This window comes from Anomaloglossus baeobatrachus, chromosome 6 (assembly GCF_048569485.1).
Source record: "Anomaloglossus baeobatrachus isolate aAnoBae1 chromosome 6, aAnoBae1.hap1, whole genome shotgun sequence".
Lineage (NCBI taxonomy): Eukaryota > Metazoa > Chordata > Amphibia > Anura > Aromobatidae > Anomaloglossus > Anomaloglossus baeobatrachus.
In genome coordinates this window covers 292,989,903-293,016,695 of record NC_134358.1, presented here as the reverse complement: position 1 = coordinate 293,016,695, position 26,793 = coordinate 292,989,903, and the positions used below count along the sequence as shown (strand labels likewise).

Sequence of the window (26,793 nt, the reverse complement as noted above, 5' to 3'; positions counted from 1 at the left end):
TAACATCGGTCCTTCCGAAATTATGGAAATGACCGACACTACACCGATCATACGATTTTGAAGCTTTTGCGCTCGTTAATCATAGTAAAAAGGATTCACATACTCCGATGGCGACAGCGACGCTGGATGTGCGTCACTTTTGATTTGACCCCAACCGACATCGCACCTGCGATGTTGTAGTGTGCAAAGTACACCTTAGTGTCTAAAAAGTGGGATTCTCAAGTTTATAGGAAAAGAGTCTTTTGCTTGAAATCTAAGACAGCAATCCAAGGCTATCCTTGAATGCGTGAGAATAAACCTCCATGTCCAGGTATCCTTTTAGCATTAGCCAAGTCTGGCTATGCTGGTATTATTTGCAATCATTTATTAACATTCAGACAAGCTTACTCCCTAACATATGCAACATACAGTATGTCTGCACAATTACAAGCTGTATGTCTGCCGTTGACTCCCAATACGCAGAGTGCTACTAAAGAGAGTAGCTTAACACTAGAACTACTGAGGTAGTCATTTTGACTACTTTGCACCATGTATTTCTATATAGGTGTCACGAGTCCAGTAGTTCTAGTGTTAAAGGGAATCTGTTTGGTTTTTCCTATCTAGTCTGAGAGCACCATAATGTTTAGGCAAAGATCCTGATTCAAGTGATGTGTCACTTAATGGGCTGCTTAGTATAGTTTTAATAAAATCATGATTAACCAGCAGGAGATTATCATTACAGGACTACTTGGCATGCTGCCAGGTAGTCCAGCATATTCATGTTCTCTGTATAACTGATAGGTCTGCAGCAGAGAAAATATTGATTTTATCAAAATAACAGCAAACAGCTCAGTAAGTGACACATCACTGGAATCAGGATTTCTGTCTCTACATTATGCTGCTCTCAGATGGGGGAGAAAAAACCTTGTGTCAGATTCCCTTTAACTATACTTTTCAATACAAATGAGGCAAGGATCACGTCAGATGTCTGGCTAATGGTAGCCTATGGGCACGTTTGTATATTACATAGAGGCATTGCGGTGGCACGGTGGCTCAGTGGTTAGCACTGCAGCCTTGCAGTGCTAGAGTCCTGGGTTCAAATCCCACAAGGACAACATCCACAAGGCGTTTGTATGTTCTCCGTGGGTTTGCCCCAGGTTCTCTGGTTTCCTCCCACATTCCAAAGACATAGGGAATTTAGATTGTGAGCCCCAATGGGGATAGTGTTCCTGTTGTATGTAAAGTGCTGCAGAATATGTTAGCGCTATATAAAAATAAAGATTTATTTAAATGAAGATTTTGTAATAGATTGTAAACCTAGCCTGTGTAACATCATTTCTTGCAGTGTGTGGGTTCCACAATAAATACATTGCCTTGTTTTTCTCTGCTCTAGTGGGTAGATTTTTGTGCCTCTAAAGATCGGATAAAAAGAAAGAAAATGTGCAAGTCATTATTTTCTGATGAAACCAAAGAGAATAAAGTGTATGAAGCTTTAAAATTCATCATATTGTACTTAGCGATTGAGGCTCATGAGAATCTGAAGACTGAAGAACAAATTCCCAGTTTCTTCCCCTTCCTCTTCTCACGAGACACATCGGCCGATCCTCTGAGCTACATGATGAACCACTTGAACATGGTTGGTGATACCATTGGACTGGAACAGGTACATTTTTATCTTTTCATTTCAGTCACATTTTGGTAAAAAGGCAGATCTTCTACTTTCACTATATGTCAATGCCCTGCCTAACTGGCTTCTGTTACAGCTTCTTACCTTTTTAGAGAGCAGATAACAGAAAGTAGACGAGGAAAACGGGTTGTAAATCCGTGCCAAGGACTCAGAGGATTCAATGGAGATTTATGCTTCTTTTATTGGCATGCACATGTCTACGCGTTTCAGGAGTCACAGCTCCCTTCATCAGGACAGCAAGCAAGGAACATCAAATCTGCTACAAACAGAAACTGAGCAGTATAAAAAACCTTTGTGATGACATCATCGGACCACCCACTGTTCAAAAAACGTCTAGGCACACCCATCCCGAGTGAACCTGACAAACTGTGATCAAATGTTACAATGCAGAGCCAGGAGCAATGATATAATTACATATCAAAACATAAATAAAACTAGTCCTTAATCAATCATGATCAAGCATAAAAAACACTTTACAAAGTCATAAAACAAACAGAAAGGGATCAAAAATAATAATGATAATAAACCCAAAAAAGATTTTTTTGTTAATATCTTTTAGACCAGGATAAATATAACAAAGGGGTAAAATCAGGTTTACCGGGGGTAGGGTATATTATAACTAAAACATTTGTCCGTGCATAAAGTATTGTATTGAAAAACCTGGGGCTTAGAAGTTTAGAAGTACAGAAAGTATATATTGTAGATTTAATAGAGATCTGTCAGAAACAGGGAGGCTGAGCAATAGATTAGATGACAAGCGGCAGAAAAGCTCTCACTACTGCATCATCGGACAACTGAATTGAAAAGGCGAGTGACAGAAGGAGCCGTACTGCGCATGACTCCAAGAAGTTCATACAAGTTCATTTCAAGAAACCTTGCTGAAGGGGTGAAGCGAGTTCAGAGGCGTGGGAAAAGGCTTACCACGCACGCGCCGCACCGCAGCTAAAGGATATATCAGAGATATTCTCAGTGCCCTGCATAGCGATGCCTCCATATCAAGGCTGCATCGCGTGTATGCAATTCCAAACGAAAAGCTCATTTATAGGTTATATTTTGAAACATGTGAAGCTCAACCATGGTTTGGAGGTGTACCAAATCATTCGATCGAGTGTAGAACGAACGCCCCCATATGGGGCACGTTTCATAGAGGGGAAACGGAAAAATAACCGGGGCCGGGGAAAGGAAATAAGTTAATGTTTAAATCCTCAGTTTATTAATACAGTTTTAAAATTACATATCAATATAGGACGGGAAAAGGTAAAATTGAAAGACAAGGGGGGGGGGATTAAGTGTATAACTCAATCGGAAAGATGAAGTGCATGTCTCATTTAAACATTATATCTTTAAAGGACAAAAATATAACCCCTGAACCAAATATAAATAAAAATATTTTATAATTTTATGAAGGAAAAATATATATACATTATATATAAATATTATATATAAATCTACTGAATTTGGGACCTGGTGTGACCGGTCCTCCCTTCGTGGATTTTGCGTCAGAGGGTCAATTCGGATATATCATGGATTATTTTAACAATCGACTGTCATCCAGGGAGAGGCTGATCCTGCAGACAGTAGGCTCTCCCGAATTACATGACATTGACATTGATGCTAATCTGCCTAATGTTTATTCTAATGAAGATACTGACAATATGAAAAAATTGTTTTTACACCTAGAAGATCTCCTTAAGGATGAATTACATTTCAGCTTGGATGCAAGGTTTCTCTCCATTTATATGGAAGAGAAACTGTGTCCGAGGGGTTTGAGGGTAAAACATGAATCTCCCTTTCCTGCGGACCCTGTTTTCTCTGCGGAGTGGGAGGATATTTTAAATAATTGTATGCAAGGTATGCTACAGTGCCTGTTTAAAAAGAGATCTAACTTGGCCAAAGAAGCTACTAATAGTATTGTGGAGGTCTATAAAGAACTTAGTCATTATGATTTGCATGCTGAGTTCAAATTTTTGAACTCAGACATTAATACCAAACTCATCCAATTGGAGCAAGACTCCATTTTTAGAAAATCTAGAAAGATACAGAGGGATAGACAAGACAAAATTGGGGAAAAAAAATGTGCCCCTCAGATTAGTGGGACTACCACTATGACCCGCAACAGATCAAGATCAACGAGTTTTAATAGAAATTTTTTTAATAGTAAATTCCACAAAAAAAACCCTAATAAACCTAATAGTCCTCACCCCATTACTGTGGGACGGTCTGCCCCGAGACCCACACAGTCTAATTCTAATCCTGATTCAGTAACTGGCAGTGAGCCTCCAATCACCAAGATTACGTTCACTCCCAGTACTGAAACTAGTGCCCCGGGCAATACTGAGAAGTCTAATCCTCTTCCTATAGATTTTCAAAAGACCAGGGAACAGCTGGCACAAATCAGACATCAGATAGAAAAAATTCGTAAAGAAAGGGATCGCACTGAGGTCCTAGACACTACCGATTTGATACCTCCAGAGGGGACTCCCCTGGATAGGGACTTCATTGATCTCATGGATCTCTCTACCCATGAGGATTATATCCCACTCCCTTTAACACTTGATAGGGTTGAGGAGACCACCATCCTTTTACCTCAGGAATTGGTCCCCTCAACTCAAGCAGGAAATACCATCACTATAGACAACTCTGCAAAAAACGACATGTGCGTTCCTTTTTTATCCCTGGCCAAAACTCCCACCACAAGAGTGACACAGGCATCTATCACAAACTTCCTAACATCCAGATCGGGGAAAAGAAAAAATCACGGAGAGGAAGAAGAGCTGGCCTCAGAGTACAACAAGAAAGAGAAAAAAAGTCTCGGCTAACTAATAAAAACACTGGCATTTTTAATTTGTCCAGCTATATCCTCACCAAGGAAGAAACCCAGGTCCTGAATAAAGGCCTGTCTTTTTGTCCCTCCTCCGTTGCCAATGATTTTGAAGTTTTTGTTGACTTTCAAAAATATATCAGGAAACTTACTCTAACTAGACACTTTCTCATTAATAAGTCCAAAACTGCCAGCAACATGGAAAATGAAAAAGGTTTTTTTCACACTGATTTCAGACAGAAGTCTAAATTCTATCCCTTACAAAGCAAGGGTCACCATATAAAAACTTTTAGTGACCTAGTGCTTGAAGATTTCAAAAAATTGTTCTCCTCTAGAACTCACACAAAAGCGAATCTTGGTCTACAAGAGAAAAAAGCGATTTTTTTCTCTTAAGAATAATCCAGATATTGTCATCAGGAACGCTGACAAAGGAGGGGGGATAGTAATACAAGACAAAGAGATCTACCTCAAAGAGGCCTATAGGAACTTGTCTAACCCCACACATTATAAAATAGTGGAAATTGATGCATATAATAGGGCCATCATGGGATATCAGTCCCTAATACAAGAAGCCTACAACATAGGAATCCTGAATAAAAATGAGAAAGCCTACTTGGAGATCAGAAACCCCAAGATGGCTTTCTATTACCATCTACCTAAAATACACAAGAGTTTGTCGGATCCTCCTGGGAGACCGATTATTTCAGGGATAGATTCACTCACAGCTAATTTAGCTGCATATATAGACTATATAATGCAGAGTCATGTATGTAACTTAAAGAGTTTTTTACGGGATTCCACTCAACTGATTGACCTTACTAAGAATGTCAAATGGAATGATACCTTTCTTTTCATTTCTTTGGATATAGTGGCCCTATACACTAACATTAGTCATACTCTTGGACTAGAATGCTTCAAATTATTTTTAATGAGTTATGATCGCCTACCGATTGACCAAAAAAACTTCCTTTTGAAAGGTATGGAGTTTATTCTTACTAACAATTTTTTCACCTTTCAAGAGAAAATATACCATCAGCACTGCGGGACTGCGATGGGATCGAGGGTCGCACCGACGTTCGCTAATTTATTTATGGGTGCTTTTGAGATTGTATATATTTATAATTCCATGTTCTTAAAACATGTCGTCATGTACAAAAGGTACATTGACGATCTGTTCATTATATGGGACAATACAGGGAACAATGTCAATTCCTTTCTTAGTCATTTGATGAACAATGATTGGGGGCTTACCCTCACACCTAATATACAGAAGGATGCGATCAACTTCCTTGATTTGACTATAATGCACAATGGAAGTCAAATTTCCACTAAAACTTATTTCAAGGAAGTTGATAGCAATGGCTACATACATTATTCCAGTAGCCACTATAACAAATGGCTTAAGAATATTCCTCATAACCAATATAAAAGGATTAGGAAAAATTGTTCAGATGATGCTGATTTTAAAGAACAAGCAGATATTTTAAAAGGGAGGTTTCTTGAAAAAGATTACCCTATGTATCTACTCAAAAAGGCCTTTAATGACACTAAGAATTTGTCACAGCTAGATCTTATAAAAACAAATAGGTCAGGCAACCGTATTGTTCCCCTCCACGATTTTTCAGCCAATTTTTTGACCACCTTTAGCAGTGATGGTGAACAAATTAGGAATATTTTAGCCTGTCATTGGAGAGTTCTTAGCAATGATCCTTTTTTAAGAGATTGCCTACCTGAGAGACCTGGAGTCACTTTTAGGAGGGCCTCCAACTTAAAAAATCTTGTGGCCCCTAGTAGACTGAAGAATGCACACCAGCTACAATCCACCATCAAACCTGCGGGAGCATACAGATGTCATACAAAGAACTGTCTCTGTTGTGCTTCTATACAACATAGAAGGATACAATTTTGTTCCTCCATAGGGGGTGATGTCTTTCAGATTAAAACCCACCTCACATGTCAATCTGACTTTGTTATATACTTGATCGAATGCGAATGTGAAAAACAATATATAGGGAGGACGATACAACCCTTACACAACAGGTTAAACTCACATCGCCATAATGTCAAAATTGGTTTTCTTTTGCATGGATTATCAAGACATGTCACTATTGTACATAATAAAAAAGCCTCTTTAAGAATCACCCCGATTCAGCAAATTCCATCACAGATTCCCAATCGGAGTGAAATGCTTAGTAAGAAAGAGACTTTTTGGATATACAAACTCAACACACTCAAACCATTGGGCTTAAACGAAGTCACTGATTTATTTTTAGTCCAATAATTCCGTGTTTTTTTGCCTTATAATACAATTTTTTCTATAAGATTTGTATTATAATAAAAACATTTTTTATGATATATATTTTTTAACTTATACTTTTAATTGGATGAATATAATATAGTTATATATACACATTTTTTGATACAAAATTTAATCTCCTTTATATATAATGTATATATATTTTTCCCTCATAAAATGAAAGATATAATGTTTAAATGAGACATGCACTTCATCTTTCCGATTGAGTTATACACTTAGTCCCCCCCCCCTTGTTTTTCAATTTTACCTTTTCCCATCCTATATTGATATGTAATTTTAAAACTGTATTAATAAACTGAGGATTTTAACATTAACTTATTTCCTTTCCCCGGCCCTGGTTATTTTTCCGTTTCCCCTCTATGAAACGTGCCCCATATGGGGGCGTTCGTTCTACACTCGATCGAATGATTTGGTACACCTCCAAACCATGGTTGAGCTTCACATGTTTCAAAATATAACCTATAAATGAGCTTTTCGTTTGGAATTGCATACACGCGATGCAGCCTTGATACGGAAGCATCGCTATGCAGGGCACTGAGAATATCTCTGATATATCCTTTAGCTGGGCTGCGGCGCGTGCGTGGTAAGCCTTTTCCCACGCCTCTGAACTCGCTTCACCCCTTCAGCAAGGTTTCTTGAAATGAACTTGTATGAACTTCTTGGAGTCATGCGCAGTACGGCTCCTTCTGTCACTCGCCTTTTCAATTCAGTTGTCCGATGATGCAGTAGTGAGAGCTTTTCTGCCGCTTGTCATCTAATCTATTGCTCAGCCTCCCTGTTTCTGACAGATCTCTATTAAATCTACAATATATACTTTCTGTACTTCTAAACTTCTAAGCCCCAGGTTTTTCAATACAATACTTTATGCACGGACAAATGTTTTAGTTATAATATACCCTACCCCCGGTAAACCTGATTTTACCCCTTTGTTATATTTATCCTGGTCTAAAAGATATTAACAAAAACATCTTTTTTGGGTTTATTATCATTATTATTTTTCTTTCTGTTTGTTTTATGACTTTGTAAAGTGTTTTTTATGCTTGATCACGATTGATTAAGGAATAGTTTTATTTATGTTTTGATATGTAATTATATCATTGCTCCTGGCTCTGCATTGTAACATTTGATACCAGTTTGTCAGGTTCACTCGGGATGGGTGTGCCTAGACGTTTTTTGAACAGTGGGTGGTCCGATGATGTCATCACAAAGGTTTTTTATACTGCTCAGTTTCTGTTTGTAGCAGATTTGATGTTCCTTGCTTGCTGTCCTGATGAAGGGAGCTGTGACTCCTGAAACGCATAGACATGTGCATGCCAATAAAAGAAGCATAAATCTCCATTGAATCCTCTGAGTCCTTGGCACGGATTTACAACCCGCTTTCCTCGTCTACTTTCTGTTATCTGCCAATTTTGGGACTGCTGCCGGACTTGGATTCTTACATGCGTGCATAGTGGTTGTGACTGGCACAACCATTATAGGTGAGTGTAACACTTTCTTTCACCCTCCCATCACCTGGGTAAAACCCTATTGCGCTTTCTCTTCCACAGCCCTTTTATCTTTTTAGAGAGCAGACTGCCTAGCCTCTATACACCTCTCTGACTCAGCATAACAACTGAACAATGAATGTGGTAGAAGCAGAGTATATAATTTAATGTCACTCTAGCATCAAAAGAGGATTTTAGTGCATTCATTAAAAATGTTCTTTAAGACAGAGGCATATCCAGAGAGAGGAGGCAGATCATGTGCCGCGGGTGCAGCTAGCAGGGGGCACTGTCTGGCCGCCTGATGCAGCGGTCCAAGGTGTCTATCCGGAAGCTGCATTTTCTGCCCCTCATAATGGGAGTCAGCCATTCACTGAGCTGGCTTTCAAGCTGACAGCCAGCTCAGAGAAGGTGCAGGATGCCGGCTCCCATTGACCAACTATACTTGAATCTGAAACATTGTATAGCTTAGACAGAAGGCTCGGTTGCATGCCATTGTATAAACACGCTGTTGCATATCTCTCTCATAAAGGCCCATTATAAGAAACTATGTACAGTAAGTTACTTTATTATATGCCTCTATATAGAAATGAAAGAATAGATAAAAATGCCTCATGCAGAATGGCCTGATAATAATTTTTAGTCATGATTTAAGAAAATAATATAAGCCAAATAACAAGAAAATGAATACATTTTTTTAAAGGGCAAATCTAGATTTTTTTTGCACCAAAGGTAAAAATTCAGTTTGGTGCCTCCTCCTTTACACAGCTTAAGTGGGTTAAGTAGCCATAATGCAACCACTCATATGTAATTTGCATGCTTAGTCACATGCTGACTAGCTGCTCTTCCTAATTCTCTCAATGTTTAGTAAATTACTACATTCACATAACACTCCTTACCTTCTGAGCACTATGACCAAACAGCAGTTTTTAACCACATGTGGGGTAATTCTGCTTAAGGGAGAAATTTTTGTGGAATACATCAATTAACTAATTTGCATTCAATTCTGTTAAAGTGCACCAATCACCAGGATTTTCCTATATAAGCTAAAGCCAGTGCTATACTGGCACTATTATGCTGATTCTATACATACCTTTAGTTGTCAGCTCGGATGTGTAGGTTTTGAAATCTAAGAAAGTAAAATTTACTAATATTTTCACTAAGATGACATCGAAGTTGGCGCTTGCGCATAGCGCTTATCTTTGGTGCCATCTTTGTGAAGATCGTGTGACCCTCTGCTATACTTTTCTTGCTGCTACATCCATGGTATCTGGCCAGATGCCGGGGACCAGAATCCGGCGCAATGGGATAGGAGCAAGCACTTCATACTCACCGATCACCGGGACAGCTGTCACACTGCGCCCGCTGCCTCTCATTCTTCTTCCCAGGCTGCTCATTAGGCTCATACATCTTCACTGTTTCTCTCGCCCACTGGTGGCTGTGATTGGTTGCAGTCAGATGAGCAACGACGCTGAGTGACAGCTGTCTGAGTACAACCAATCACAGATGCTGATGGACAGGTCTACTGTATATCATACAGTAAAATAAATAGACAAAATAATTCATGTAGGATTGTCCCATATTATATAAGCACTTGAAGGATAACTTCCTGACCACAGTTTTAAAACTATTGAGGGGTACAATTTTTGCAAAATTATTTTTGGAGTCTTTCCATTATAAGGAGACCCTCAAAGTCACTTTCAGGCCTCATTCAGATATCCAATATTCTCTTATCAGTGCTGTCTGTGATTTTTGCAGATAACACTCATATTAGTGATAGTCTATGGGAACATTCACATGTCATGAAAACCGCAGAGAGACAAATCTGAGGGTCGGTTCAAAATCGGCAATGCAAGTCTATGTATCTGTGAGAAAGATCAGACCACGCTTGGATTACATCCATATTGTTGGACTGTCAGAAAGGAGAACATTTTTTTATTTTACTCACCATGTACAAGAATAAATGACAACACTTAGAGCACACTATGATCAAAGTCTGATAAAAAAAGGTCAGTTTTTCTCATATGTGGAAAAAATGGACACCTGAATGAGCCCTAAAACTGAAGGGGTCCCTAAAAAACAAGTATTTTAAATTTCTTCGAAAAAATAGGTGAAAGTTTTCATCCAAACTTTTAAATCTTCTAACATCCTAACTAAATATACAGATGTTTGAAACCATTATTGAGAGATAAAATAGACATTAATTTTAATTTTATGTATTTTAGATATGGATGATATAAATTGATTCTGTTTTTGAGTGGTATGATTATCTAATTGAATGGTATTGAAAGTTCAAAAATGACAAATCGATCAAACTTTTCATCAAATTGCAGATATTTTGAGAAATAAATGTGAAACCTAAATTTACCAATAACACAATATAGCACAAAAAAACAGTTCCAAAATCACTTGGAACCAAAAGAGCATGCTAAAGTTATTATTACAAAAAGAGTGATACTTGTAAAATTGAAAAATTGGGTTTTGTCCCTTAGGCCAAAATCTTGTTTGACATAGTACACATTTTGCTTTTAGCTGTAGTCACTATGTGCCATGTAACTGTATCCTCTTTTTTTTAGGCTGAACTCTGTTTGGTGTGCTATGCTCTTGAAGTTAAGATAAAAGTGTTGCGGCTAACCAAATTTAACACAGAAGACTTTGAAATGATTTATCCTGCGGATCACAAACGAGATTGGCACGAGATCACTATAATGACAGACGACGATCGACACTATAACATTCCAGTCATTGCCAAATAACTAATCCACCACATTTTCTGAATGAGACAATATTGCCTATGAGAAATATAAATGAGGTATTAATGTTTAACAATATATTATTGCCATGGTGGACGTTATTGCTATTACTCCAACATGCGAATTACTGTTGGTTGGAATGAAGACACTGAACGTCTAGTGCAACATCTGTAAATCAGGATATTAGACAGACTTGTTTGCTTGCACAAAAGCGTACTTACTGCAAATGGTGTATATAAATGGTTCAGTCTTTATTTATAGTAGTATTTTTATAATGTGCAAAATCAGCTCATGCTAAGCTTACCTGCGTCCCATGTACAGCGGGAGGTACCACCAATGGTGGAGTTACAACTGCAACCACAGAGGACTGACCACCTGTAGATATTACATTAAAGGGTAACAAGTAGGGATGATTGAATACCTCAAATATTCATCTTAGCGAATATTTTCCGAATACCTCGCCGCTATTCAGCTATTTGATGCTCAATGTAAGTCTATGGAAGACCGAATAGTACCGAATAGTTGTTATTCGGGTTTCCCATAGACTTACATTGCACATCGAATATTCACGAATAGTCGAATAGCGGTGAGGTATTCGGAAAATATTCGCGAAGCCGAATAATCGAGGTATTCGATCATCCCTAGTAACAAGGTCATGGAAATAATTAATGTCTTCACACACACAAAAAACATCTTTTGTATCCTGCTGAAAGCCTGTTATGTGATAAATGACAAAACTGCAGCAAGAAATTAAACTATTCAATTAACCAATGCCTGAGACTTTTAATTTAATTTAATGAGAAGTGTATTGTCACCTTTATGCACTTGAGGTGATACATGCATTCTCAGTGTCAATAATTAAATATATTCGCCCCTTTTCTTTAGAAAAAATCCACAATTTATATTCTTATTCAAGAAGTCTATTTAGAGATTATTTATGTGTTTCCATTGGGATTATGACATGGTGTTATTCAAAATATAAAGAATTTGAAACATCAAAATGTGAAAAATGTGACATGCTACAATTGTACCTCATTAGTACACAAAAAGGAGACCTACGGCATATTTTCATAAAAGTATAAGGCCAACCACACTATAACGTAGAGGTGTTGCACCCATAACCTACTCCAATAATATACAAATAAGAAAAAGACAATGGAGTTTTATAGGTGCAAACATTAAAATGCAATTTTATTATAAATATGTGACGTCCTGGACCCCAGGGGTCACAGGTAACAACACCTACCACATTACACACACACACCCATCTCTTGTGAGGATACACCAGTCACCTGAAAGGGAGACCTGATGCCTCCCTCAGGGCAAGTAGGGCAGACCAGGGAGTACCGGTGTGCGACCGGCGGAACCGTAGGGACCGGGCCAGGGTTGGAGCCCGCCGGCCCTGAACCGGGGAGTCAACCATTTACCGGAGCACCAGAAACCGGGTACTCAGACCTCGTCCTAGCCACTGAGTGTAGGAAAATTAACTGATTGCAGTCTGGACCTCACAGGTTCATCCTCACCCAAAGTCCCGAAAGAAGGCAACAGCCCACCGATACCGGGTAAGAGCCACCTCCAAGGGCCATACATCCGACGGGCCAGCGCCTGCGGGCAACCGAGGGCTCTTCCGGCAGCTAAACACCGGAGAGCGGGCTACCACTGCCCAGGCAGGGGAGCCGAAAACCACAACAAGAGATGCAAGGGAAAGGGGCCACCATCAGCCTCACAAGGGACACAAGCAGCCGGCTGCGGGAGCCGACCATACCCGAACTTTGGTTTACCAGTGACTCTGAGTGTGAATTAATAGTGAGTACACCAGTGCCATCCGGGCACAACACCACACCGCAGTACGGCACCTTGCACCCCGACAACATCATCTCTTGTCCCCTCGGGCCCTGGGACATGCTGCCCCTACTAACGGAGGGGCTAACATCCAGGCTGCACCTTCAGCACCGATCCCGGGAGCCCCCTTCACTCCAGCCGCAGCGGTGGGGCATCCTGTCACCACGACCCGTGGGTGGCGTCACGACCCGTACAACGACAATGCGGCCCCCGGCTGCGAACCTCGTCCCACACCACCACTCCACTGCCTCCCCTTAACAGAGCGACGTGGCCCCCGGTCCGGAGGCGCTCGAGCCACTGACAACCCGAGCCCGGATCTCGAGCGGCTCGGCCCGGCAAGGGGAGCGTCAAAACCCCTCTCAGGGCGGTACACATCAACTCTTCTGGCGTCACGAGCAGGATACGGACAGTCCACTTACCTTAGAAGTATCCGTCAGCGGCGTCCTGCCGAAAAAGTTGAAGTTCCGCCATCTTGGCGCAAAAGTTTCCCGCTCCAGTCGTCTTCCCCGAACAGTGAAGGCGTGAAGGTGAAGCCCCGCCGCCGAAGGAAAAGTGCTGGAAGAAAACCAAGGGGGAAGCGAGTGAAGAATGGCGGCATGTAACTAGCGCCGCAGAGTGCAGGGACGCCAGGACTCTGCCGCAACACGTTCCTGGACCCAGCAGCAAGATGTGCCAGGAGCTCCAGGCCAAGGTCCACTCCCTGATGGCGGAGTGGACGTTGGAGAAGAGGGGCCTGGTCGCAATCGTGCGGCCATACGAAGTGGAGGTGGCCTCAGAGGAGCGGGTAAGCGACCCACGCCCCTATGTCCCTGAGGGAATGGCCGCTGCGGCTGAGGGGCCCGGCCTGCTGCCATCCACCATGCCACCTCCCTCACTGCCCATGCCCACAGCCACTACCCCGACCGACCCATTACCCGTGTCACCGGTAGCGGAGCCCACAGCGTCTAAGGGAGAGGGCCCAGACCTGCGGCCCCCGGGCCTTACCTTTGTCACCGCCCTGGCACTCGTCCCGGCTTCCGTCCCGGCTTCCATCCCGGCTGCAACGGAGGCGATCTTCAACCCGAAGCCAGCACCGCAAGTCCTGATGCCCGCTCCCAGACACCTGGCCTCGGCTGAGGAACGGCGGGGATGTAGCTGCCAAGCGGCAGAACAGGCCACATCGCAGCGGGGTCCCTCGTTACCAACGGTGACGGTCGTAGCCGGCACGGAGGGATTCCAGTTGGGCCCGTCCCCCACACAGGCTGACCCAGAGCAGGTTGAATATGCTCCATACTGGGATCGGCAGCTATGGCAGCTGCGTCACGAGATCGCTGTTTAAAGAAAGAAAGTGAGGTAGCAGTTTCGGCTACCTGGTCCCCGTTGGGACCTACAGTGTTTTGTGGTAGCCCGTTGGCTATGAAGTGCCTGTGTCTCTGAGTATGAATTAATAGTGAGTACACCAGTGCCATCCGGGCACACCACCACACTGCAGTACGGCACCTTGCACCCCGACAAATTCGTCGCCCATCCCACCGGGCCCGGGACATGCCGCCCCTACCCACGGAGGGGCTAACATCCAGGCTGTGCCTTCAACACCGATATCGGGAGCCCCCTTCAATCCAGCCGCAGCGATGGTGCATCCCGTCACCACGACCCGTGGGTGGCGTCACGACACGTACAACGACAACACGGCCCCCGGCTGCGAACCTCGTCCCACACCACCACCCCATTGCCTCCCCTTAACAGAGCGACGTGGCCCCCGGTCTGGAGGCGCTCGAGCCACCGACAACCCGAGCCCGGACCTCGAGCGGCTCGGCCCGGCAAGGGGAGCGGCTGAGCCCCTCTCAGGGCGGTACAAATACACTTAAAAATACATGATTATGTGCTAGTTTAAATCACATGACATGATTGTAAATACATGAATAAATATACAAAAAATAGCAAAAAGAAGCACGGTGGGTAAGCAGGAAATAGTGACTGGAAATACACTAACTCCTAGCGCAACCCAAATAATACAATCCCCAAACCTGAAAGCACAATTGCGTTACAAGCAACAGGATTATTACCTAAGGTGCCAGCGCACACATTATGCCGATGGAAAGAGAGCTCCATGTGGAGGACCCAACGTACGTTTCGCTAAGAATTATGGTCGCTTATTCATGGGTAAATGCATTCTCAGTGTCAATAATTAAATTTTTTCGCCCCTTTTCTTTAGATAAAATCCCCAATTTTTATTCTTATTCAAGAAGTCTATTTAGAGATTATTTATGTGTTTCTACTGGGATTATGACACTGTGTTATTCAAAATATAAAGATTTTGAAACAGCAAAATGTGACATATACTACTATTGTACCCCATTAGCAGCCAAGGGAACCTGTCGCTAGATTTGGTGACTATAAGCTACGGCCACCATCACTGAGCTCTTATATACAGCATTCCAAAATGCTGCATATAAGTGTCTAGGCCGCTCTTTATAACGTAAAGAACACTTTTATTATACTCAGCTAGGGTGTGGGTATCTCTGCTCTCAAGTCTGGCACTTACTTTCTGCGATGATCGCCGTCCTCTTTCTACCAAGTCCAGTATGGATGATCTATCCTATGTCATCCACACAGGCCGATATTGTGGTCCTGCTCAGGTGCACTTTAATAAAGCATTGTAATGCACAGGCACGAGGAAAGATTAAAGACCACCCATGCTTGCGCCCTGAGCAGGGCAGATCAAAGTGCACCTGTGCAGGACTGCAGGACCACAATGCCAGCTTGTGTGGATGACGTAGGATATGTCATCCATACTGGGCTGGGTCAAAGGAGGACGGCAATCGCAGCAGAGAGGAGACACCAGATCGGAGAGCAGTGACACCCATCGGACTGGACTGCTCCCTAGCTGAGTATAATAAAAGTGTTTTTACATTCTACACAGCGGCCTGGGCTCTTATATGCAGTATTCTAGACTGCTCTATATAAGAGCTCAGTGGTGGTGGCCGCAGCCTATAGAGGCCAAATCTGTTGACAGGTTATCATTAACTATTTTGTGTTGATTGCCAAGCTCACAGGCATTGCATGAAGGATACAGTTTATATGCATTGACTTACATTATCATATAATAGCTTCAGATCTCTTTTAATAAGTTCCTGGTATTCATACGTGGCTCCAGTATTTTCTCCCATATAGAGTGCAGCATAAACTCTTATTAAAGAATAAGGCAGAGGTTTTTGTATATGCTTTGTCTAAACCTGTTTTAGTTGATGTGCGATTTCTGGATTGTCAGCCATATTGATTCCTTTTTCAGCTCTGATATAATTCCTCTAATACATAATGCATTTATCATAGCTCCCAACCATTAAGCAGAACTGTCCTGATCTGAGGGGGCGATCCTGCTGTCCCGGCAGTCAATGAAATAAACAATTGTTTTTTGGTGATCTGGTCTCCTCGGGTATTGAATCTATAATCTGTATTATTGCAGGCAGCAGCTAAAGCTATAAGCCACGGCCTGCACTGAGAAGATTGGAGAATTTTCTATACTTGAACCTTCAGTACAGCCTCTGAACCCACAGGGAGATTACACTGATATAGAGTTACATTGGAAATAGCAATATATTTCTATTTATCTGTATTTTTTAGCTAGAGTAAAAGTATGACTTTTTTCTTCTTATAAAAATACTAAAAAACAATGAAAAACAATTACAATGTAATTTCAAGGGTTTTCTGATAATAGCGTATAAATAATCGGTCGCATTCTCATTCAGAAAAATTAGATGAGTGGAATACGTTTGGTATTCCATATGTCATGCGAGTGTGTGATTATTTTCTCACCGAGCATCCATATGCCATCCGTATGACATGTGTATGCAATACATTTTAAAAAAATCCTTTTTAAATTTAACCTCTTACTGACATTGGACGTACTGAGTACATCATGGCTCATGTTGGTATAATCCCCTCTGGCTGCTGTGGTGAGTCGGCGGTGAGTCCTACACATGTCTGCTGATTTGTACAGACATGTGTGGCTATCAGGCGCCGGTGGATCCACAATCCACCCGTGCTTGTTAACGCCTTAGATCATGCTGTCAAAATGTGACAGCGTCATTTAAATCGCTGCAGCTGGTAATGCGCACCACCAATGGAGGCCCCGTGATGTGACTTACTTCCTGTTATATCCAGCAGAGTGCTGGCTGTAACAGATGATGAGTATTTCTGCTTGTCTGAGTCTGAGCTGTGCAGATCTGATCAGGAGAAATGAAAAAGTGATCAAACTGCTGATCCTTATAGCCCTCTAGGGAGACTAGCAAAATAAATAATAAAAGTAAAAAAAAAAGTTTTAAAAAAATTTAAAAAATAAAAAAAACTAAAAGTTTATTTCACCTCCCATTCGCCCCATTCAACATTAAAGAGTTAAATAAGAAAAAAATACACATATTTGGTATCGCTGAGTTCAGAAATGCTCAATCTATCAAAATATAAAATCAATTATTCTGATTGGTTAATGGCATAGTGGCAAAAATATTGCAAATGCCAAAATGCTAAAATTACATTTTTGGTCATCTCAAATCTTGCACAAAATGTAATAACAGGCGACCAATACATAACATCTACGCAAAAATGGTACCGTTAAAAAGGTCATCTCAAGAAGCAAAAAAAAAAGTCACTGAGCCCCATATCTTGTAAAATAAGAACGCTATGCATCACGGAAAATGGCGCAAAATGTGCACCACTTTTTTTTGGCCAAAATTCACATTATTTTTTACCGTTTATATAAAAGTAAACCTACACATGTTTGGTATCTATGAACCCGTACTGACCCAAGACAACACATCAATACATCAGTTTTACCATAGAGTGAACACAGTGAATAAAATATCCCAAAAACAATGAACCAAAGTGTACACGTCCTGGCTTCAAACCGAAGTAGTGCGCATGACCGAAACTCCAGGTTGATGAGCATTAAGCCAAAATCCAGTGTTGGGCGGCAATGTGAGCGGAGAGGTGAGTGAGATCATCCTCTGACACTGCGCATTCATTAAGATGTTAGCACACCCACAAGGGTGTACTAACATACTAATGGAGCCAACTAGCCAGGGAAACTAACGCCCATGGGACTAGTCCCCTTGCTCATTAGCATATGATAAAAGATTTTTAGAAATACTTTTTCTAAAGATCTCTTTATCTATGCTAGTGTATACAGGGAAGGTTAGGCAGGGATTAGCAATATGCACCCAGAACTGCTCGTGGTTCTGGTTGCATATTGAACCTGACAGGTCCCCTTTAATCTTCCAGACCTTATTTTCACCTCCAATGTCCCTTTTATCTGCCATTTCTTAATTGAATTTTGAACTGAGAAAAGGGCAGCTTGAAAACTCTGTGATATCTTATTATACCCTTTTCATGCTTTGTGGGCCTCCACTCTTTTCATTTTCAGAGTGCTAGGCTGCTGCTTAGAAAAACCCATGGTTGTTATTTTTTTTCACATGGTTACAGGAGGCTGGGTTATTATAAAGCTGTAAAATTTGCATCACAAGGATTTTCCTAGCAATGATAGTGAACAAGTTATAACTAAAGATAAGCGATACTGATCAGCAAAGATCAGAAAATGTGAAAATCGTGCGAACTTTGGCTGGATTGGGATTGGACATCCGATTGTTTAGCACAAGAGTCGTTGATATTGCCAAGGATTGGTAAATGTTCGGATGCTAAAAACCCAAAAACCATCCTCTCCATGCCCATCACAGCCGTCAACAATTATGGAAAGAGAATAGTTATATGATATAGACTAAAAGCCCTCATAAACAGAGGAAAATCAGCAGAGGCCGCTGATCTTGGCGGACCGACCAATCATCTAATGTGTTTGGCAGCCTCCTGACTCTCACTTGGTAGATGATAACAGGAGAGAAGACTTGGGCAGTTGTAAATTCAACACCCAATCTTTTTGTTTTCACGATTAGAGCTGTCTAGTAGTGGCTTTTTCCCCTCTTCCCATAGAAAACACATGAACCTTCATGAAAGCTGATTATTCATGTGTATGGGGGTGTAAAGATGGATAGCTGTTTGCAGGGGCATAACTGTAATGGGTGCAGGGGTTGCAGACACAACTAAGCCATGGAACTTGGGGGCCCCAAATGAGAAGGCCAATACTACAAAAACCTGTGACCGTTGAGGGCCCAGTTGAAGATTTTGCATTGGGTCCCACAAGCTTCAAGTTAGACCACTACCTATCTGCTAAATGAACGTTTGGCTGACAAATCTCATATGTATGGCCGGCTTTTACCCACTCTGTTAGGTCTCCTTCACACGTCCGTGTTCCCGGGACGTGTGACATCCGTTTTCACATGTAAGGACACATGTAGACCCATTATAATCAATGGGTTTGTGAACGTGTGTCTGTGTGGAGCATATGTATGTCCGTGTGCTCCACACGTAGATATAAAAAATACATACAGCTGCGCACACTAAAAAGCCAACAATGTATAAAGGGAACTTTGGTACTGCATTACTGATATAGGAATATAGTATATGAAAAAAGAGATATTTGGTTTATGTATTGGCCAATGCATGTAAGCCCGGACACCAACGGCAAGGTAATCTCTGGAATCCGTGAACCTATCCTAAATGCGCTATAAAGGTTATGCACACAGCATGGTTTTATAGGGCGGAGTGCTCACTCAGTTCTTTGTGGTTTTTCTAACTAATTCAGTGTAGGGACTTGCAAGTGTGAGAATCCTTGACGAACGGATTGCGAGCTTACATATTTTGGGCCAAAATATAAACTAATATCTCACTATTTGAGGTATGGCACATTTTATCCATTTTTGCAGGATGTGTGTGGACCTTTTGAATTCAGGTGGTTAAATGGTGAGCCTGTCATGTGTTATGTACTCATAGTGCTAACTGACCCGCCTGGACCTGGTGTTGTGCGTCATTTATAGGCCATTATTCAGACACTGTGCGTCTCGTGTATCCGTGCGAGATGCCCCTATATAGTGCTGTTTTGCCCGCCTGACCTGGGTTTCTGGCGTCATTTATAGGTCACAGTTCAGACACTGTGCATTTCACTTATTATATGATGGGCTCCCAGTGCAAGCCTTATTAGTGTGCATGTCTTATGCTAAGCAGACGCCCCTCCCCCCTAGTGTGGAGGTTGAGTGGCTGTGACATCAGCATCTTGCACCTCGGCTGCAGCCATCTTTATGAGGAAGGCTCACCACATTCTGTGTGTGCACATATCATTTGTCTTGGCTCCTTTTTGGTGTTTTTTTGATATAGTTCTTTGTGGTTTTTCTAGCGGAGTGCTCACTCAGAAACAGACTCACTACAAATATTTGAAGAAAATTGACCCGCACATCCAGCAAGTGTGCATAGGTGCCAGCCAAAAAAAACATAGTAACTAGAAAATGCATATAGCTGCACACTAAAAAGCCAACAATGTATAAAAGGGAACTTTGGTACTGCATTACTCCTATAGGTATATATGAAAAAAGAGATATTTTGTTTATGTATTGGCCAATGAATGTGTGACGCCCTGGCCTATCAGGTCGTCACAGGGTATTGTGCAATCTGCCCTTCTGCACAATATCCACCTCCTCCTTGGTTACGGGTCCCTGACCTTTGGTGTTGCCAAGAAAAAACTAATCAAAACCCTAGGAACACTCTGCACCACACCCACCAGACACACCAGTGGCTGACCTGAAGGGAATAAGGTCGCCCATTTGGGGTGTTGGTTAAGGGGAGGTCAGGAGTGTTAGGAGCTGAACAGTGTAGTGTTGGAGGTGAAAGTGAGAGGAGGTCAGGAGCTGGGCAGACGTTGGTCTGGGCCTGGTAGAAGCTGGACCCTGGTCGCCGGGGATCGTGACAAGGGGCACGGACTGTCGAGGAGGACAGCTGGCGGCCTTGTGCCATCACCAGGCAGGGGTCAGAGCACGACAGGGTATATGGACCCTAGGTAAGGAAGGAGCTTAAGGTGTCCTGGCAATTTACCCGACGAGGATGGAGCCTTCAAGATCCGTTCTCCACCCGCTCCAAAATTGGGGTACTAGCGCACCAAGGGGGATAGGACTTTCCCATACATAGTCCAAAATATCCCAAGCGTGAGACCTGAAAGCAAGCTCACCCAGTTAGCCACAGTGGTGAGCAGGACCCGATAGTTCTATGCTAGAGGGACCAGCTAGAAGTAAGGTGCCATGTAAATGGCCACAGGCTAACAAAAAACACCAACAGGCACGGGATCCAGGCGTGCTCCCTCCCTGCTGCAGCGATATCAAGAACTTCGGTTTACCACGGTTGTCTGTGTCAGCGTTATTGGACTGAGTGAGTACTTAAGTGATCCTTGACTGTCCCAACGGCACCTCCCCGTCATCAACACCGAGTCCTGGGGCATTCCCCCCTACCCGTGGAGGGTTTAAACATCTTGCTGTCCACACCATTGCCACCGGGTACTCCCCATTGCAGCGGTGGTACTCCATCTTACCAAGCACCATGGGTGGCATCACAAACTGTCCGCACCATCCCCTGTAAATAACCCCTTTTATTCCGAGTGACTGCGCGACCCGAACCCTCGGGTCCGGAGACCCCTTGAGCCACCGCAGATCTGGATCTGAGCAGCGGCGGTAGGCTGCTGATGAGGGGGCGGCACACCTTGGAAAGTTTGGCGTCGCGAACAAGCTCCGAGCAGTACCCACTTACCTGGGTGACTTGCGCCTTAGAACCGAAAACCGAGAGCCAAAACCCCTCTTCTCGCCAATTCCACCATCTTTTCGTGCCAAACGCCATTTTCCCCGCGAAAGCGCGCAAAGCAGAAACCCCGCCCTTCATCCTGAGTGTGAGGCCGGAAACAAAGTTCCCAGAGGGCCACAGCGCGCGAAGGAGTGCGAAGCAAAAACCAAATGTAACAACAGCGGAAGAGAAGTAGGGACGCCAGGACTCTGCCATAATGTTCCTGGACGACGCAGAGGAAAGATGGTGGAGGGAGACTGGTTACCAGAAGGTGCTGTTCCCGGTACCGCAACTTGGATAGAGGAAGAGACAGAGCAACTGTGCAGGAGAATGTGGACGAAGTTCCTGTTTATCTTAAACCACTGGAAGGAAGAGATAAGAAGCCTGGCGATGGGGGTGCCTGCCCGTGAGGTGGAAATCCCACGTGAAGAAAGGGTAAGCGGTTACCCAGTTCCTACTGATTGCCTAAATCCGGCCACAGCGGCTGAGGGATCCGGACCACCACCGCTCGCGGCGAGACCTTCACCGTCACCTACCCCATCCTCGGCGGACGCCGAGCTGCCCGCATCAACCCCAGCAGCGGAACCTTTGGTGTTTTTGAGTAAAGCTCCCGCTGCAGAAACCACGGTGCTGTCCCTCATCCCTGTCATGACAGCGGTCACCTGGACCCCGGCCAGACTAGACCCAGCCACGTCACCGGGCCCATCCTCAGAGGCGGAGCACCAGGACCCTGCAACCCCAGCTGCGGAGCAGTCGGTTCTTCAACCTACCAAGGCCGAAGTGGAGCCTAAAAGATCTCCCGGTTCCACTGCCGCACAGCGTCCCGACGGCTGTTGGGGCCGCAAGAGTCCACATGAAACCAGAGCCAGCTAGGGAGCTGAAGCCGGACGCTGACACCCCCTACTGGGAACGACTTCAGCACCAGTTACAAGCTGAAATCACCACACGAAACTGGCGACGGCGGGAGCTTGCCACCCGCAACAGAGCAGAAAAAGAGCAGGTGAGGAGCGCTGCTTCACGAGTAAGAGGGCCACGGTGCCGTGGTCTCGTGGATCAGGCCTCACAGCTGAGGTGTTTGTGTCCCGGCGGGACGTAGCACCGCACCTCCCATGGGGGCACCCCGAGTGCAACCTCCAACCCGAAGAAATGGTCACCTACACCCAGTATTGCGGAGAGTGAGGCAGGTATGCCCTGGAGGTGACTAAGCATGCAATGCCTGAGGAAGAATTTGTACCAGTGTCAGTGGTGCGTAGCCGCAAGGAGGCATGGCTACGGGACCCGGTAGCTTAAAAAAAAAAAAATTAAGAAGTACCAGTGGTTTAACGATACCATAGAATTGTTAGGTATCGGTGCTTTTGTTTGTTGTTTTCCACAGTTTATTGTTTTTCATATAGAAATGTTAGTAAATAATTGCTTAATTAACCGGTTTAAATGAACAGAATGAAAATTACCAGATTTGCTAGAAGATTGCTAAAATGTGTACACCCGGTACATGGACTCTGTTAAGTTTTTATATATAGTAAGCATGGACCACGGTCACAGGACTGGCGTGACCAACACGAACGTGTTTATTGTACATAGTTGCACCTCCTGTGCCCACCAGTCGTCTAAAACAACGCCATGGTTCCCTTATACATTGTTGGCTTTTTAGTGTGCAGCTGTATGCATTTTCTAGTTACTATGTTTTTTTTGTCTGGCACCTATACACACTTGCTGGATGTACGGGTCAGTTATTTGTTGTGAGTCTCTTTCTAACTGAGCACTCCGCCCTATAACCAGGCTGTGTGCATAACCTTTATAGCAGCAGTCTAGCTGCCTATACATAGAGGTTTGTAGCCCAAATAGTGGCATTTGTCCAGACACAGATGTTTTTAACCTAGATAGTGGCATTTAGGTTAGGTTCCCAGATTAAAGAGATTACCTTGCCGTTGGTTCCTGGCTTACATGCATTGGCCAATACATAAACCAAATATCTCTTTTTTCATATATTCCTATAGCTGTAATGCAGTACCAAAGTTCCCTTTATACATTGTTGGCGTTTTAGTGTGCAGCTGTATGCATTTTCTAGTTACTATTTTTTTTTTGGCTGGATGTACGGGTCAGATTTTACAAATACCACACGTAGATATGTCCATTTTTCTCCGGTAGTACAAATGTCACATGACCCACATACTGATGTGATCCGTGTGACATCAGTGTGACACGTATTGGAGAAAACACGTGCCTGGGAAATTAAACACTTTTCTATACTCACTTGTCTCCATGGCTGATGTCTCCAGCACTGCTGTCACTTGTTTCTGACCCTTGCTCATTATGCTCATTGCATATTGACTGCACTAAGGACCGGAAACAGCAGCACCATGGACAAGTAAGTATAGAAGTACATGCTTTCAGTGCGCTATGTGAATGTCACATGGATAGCACACTGATAGCACACACTGAACACTCACGGACACACGCACACACATACATACCTACACCATGGACCATGCAAAATGTGTGTGTTTTGCACGGAGATGTGAAAAGGGTCTTAAAGTGGAGAGGAAGAAGGTTGTCAGCTAAGTAAAATTCAGACTGAGCATAATCATATTTGAATAATCATATTTTTTTGTCCATAAGACATATGGTACAATCCATGTGATAAAGCTTTCTAACATCATTGTCTACAAGAGGAATGTCATTCAATATCATTAACCCCTTAACACCCAACCAGTTTCCCACAGCAGTGATCGGATTAATGCTGATTGCTGCTGTTAACCCCTAAATGCTGCTGTCACTCACTGACAGAGGCAATTATGCCACTTGATCCTACCCACTCAGGTGTCCATGTGATAGGTAATCGCAGCTTGCTTAGTGTTGGTTCTCCTGTGAAGCCCAACTCGTGGCTGGAGTCCACAGGATTTTATGAATAGAACTATATACTACAATGCAAGGGTATTACAGTATTTAGAATAAACTGTCAACAATCTCAGGTTCCAGTCTCCTCATTTGGACTAAAAAAAAGGAAATGTTTATAAAAAGTTTTGAAAATTATTTAAAAACGTAACAATTTGAATAATGGAATCACCCACCTTTTTACTGGTTAATTATTATTTCATGGGAAATACAAGGATTTACTAATACAGACATGCCAGGAGGGCTACCAGTGGTCTCTATAAATTAGATATTAATTCATAATGATGAAAGAAAATGAATGAGCAGTTTAATTATCCAAAATAACCAAAGTAGGTATCACCACGTATATTGGAAATGGATGAAGCATCTCTCTATGCCACTAGATGGCACTTTTTACCTTTTTTTCATTCAGAAGCTGGAACCTTTGGCATCCTCACCATTGAAGTGCAGGACATTTACAAGCAGAGAGCACAGTACACATTTGCATGTTGTGTATAGACGAGATGGTTTATATTTTTCATGTCTAATCCACTTCTAAAGTGACTATATGTTTTACGTTTGGTAAAACCCTATCTGCTGTTTCTATCTTGGCTGATCAATTAATATGTTTATTAGGTAAAATCACTTTCTTGATTAGCATCTATTTGCGAGGCTCAGTTCACACTAGTGCTCAGCGAGGTTTTCATGGCTTTTTCATGATCTGTTAGACGTCTGCTCACGTGTTAGTCGAAGCCATGATGATATTTAGAACACAACCTAACTACACTGAAATGATAGGAATTTACCATCTTGCATCTCACATAAAGACATTCAATCAGCAAGGTATAAGATGAATTAACACATACTGCTGCAATAATTAGCAATAATGAAATGATCAATGAATAAACATTAAGGTGTGAGAGTTGTAAATGCAGACCATACATTCATTAATACATTATCCGTAATCCCCTCTGCGTTTTGCGATCATACTATGCAGTGCATTGCAGTAAATTCTCTCGAATAATTCAGCAGCTTCAGGGTAAAAGGTTGATTTTTATGCTTTTATTTCTTTCCCTTGGAGTTACTATGGAAACAACCAATGTTGCTAAGGAAGTGATGCTGTAGCAATTCAATAGGTAGAGACGCGTTTTACATCAGGCAGTAGTATCAGACCATATTCGGTAAGAAGTGGCATGATGCGCCCGTCCCTGATGCCACTTCTTATGAGTACGTGCAGACTATTTAGTACATGGAGCGGTGCTCACACACTTGATCTTTGTTCGTTCATTTAAATGTTTTCTGTAATAATCCAATCTATCCCTCTAGAGACCGTGAACATTTGCTTACATGATTCTTTTTTTCCCCAGCACAGAGAACATAACCTTAATTGTGTTACCATTGAAAGCAAACAGGTGCATCAATGCCGGGATCCATTAATAAAGTATAATGTGGCCACACAAAGCATCTGACGGTAGAGGGTGCAGGCAGTCTGGAAGATCTGTATTCTTAGCATGACTTTACACTGCAGCTTAAAAAAGGATTTTCTTCCCTGCAAAAATGCCACATAACAAGTATTGGGTAGGGAGCAGACTCCCATGGAGATAAAGACATTTGAGTCCATCACTTTCTAAGTTTTGTGATATAGTGGATATAAAAAGTCTACACACTCCTGTTAAAATGTCAAGTGTTTGTCATATAATAAATGACACCAAGAAGAATTATTTCAGATTTTTTTTTCTACCTTTAATGTCACCTATAACCTGTGCAATGCAATTGAAAAGCAAACTGAATTCTTTTTCTGCGGATAAAAAATAAATAAAAATAAAGTAATATGGTTGCATAAATTTACACGCCCAGAAACTGACACCTTTTTATAGTACCCTTAGAATTTATGACAGCATTCAGTCTTTTTGGGTACAGTTTGTCAGCATGGCATATGTAGAATTAGCAGTTTTTGATCACTCTCCCTTGCAGTAGTGCTCCAAATCTGTGTGATTGCGAAATTATCGTCTGTATAAAGTGCCCTCTTCAGGTCAACCCAATTAGATTCAGGTGTAAGCTCTATCTAGACCATTTTAAAATGTTGAGCTTCTTCTGGCAAAATCATTCTTTTTTTGGATTTGGAAGTTTGCTTAGGGTCAATGTTGTGCTGAAGGGTGAAATTCCCTTCATCTTCAATTTTTAGCAGAGATCTGAAGGTTTTGATGCAAAATTGACTGACATTTGGAAGTGTTCATAATTTATCTTCACCTTAACTGAAGGCCCAGTGCCAGCTGTCAAGAAACAGTCGCAAATGATAATGCAACCCTCACCATGCTTGACTGTGGGTATGGTGTACTTCTAGTGATGCACAG

At 42.5% G+C, this 26,793-nt stretch overlaps 1 protein-coding gene across 1 annotated transcript in view; it reads left to right on the top strand.

The window, feature by feature from the left end:
• Nucleotides 1-11,802, top strand: part of OTULINL (OTU deubiquitinase with linear linkage specificity like) — a 139,639-nt gene extending 127,837 nt beyond the window's left edge. Inside the window, exons 7-8 of the mRNA XM_075316507.1 lie at nt 1,373-1,642; nt 10,862-11,802. Coding sequence (XP_075172622.1) covers nt 1,373-1,642; nt 10,862-11,041 — 450 coding nt within the window. The 3' untranslated portion in view covers nt 11,042-11,802. The remainder of the gene's footprint in view (nt 1-1,372; nt 1,643-10,861) is intronic.
• The last annotated feature ends 14,991 nt before the right edge of the window (nt 11,803-26,793 follow it).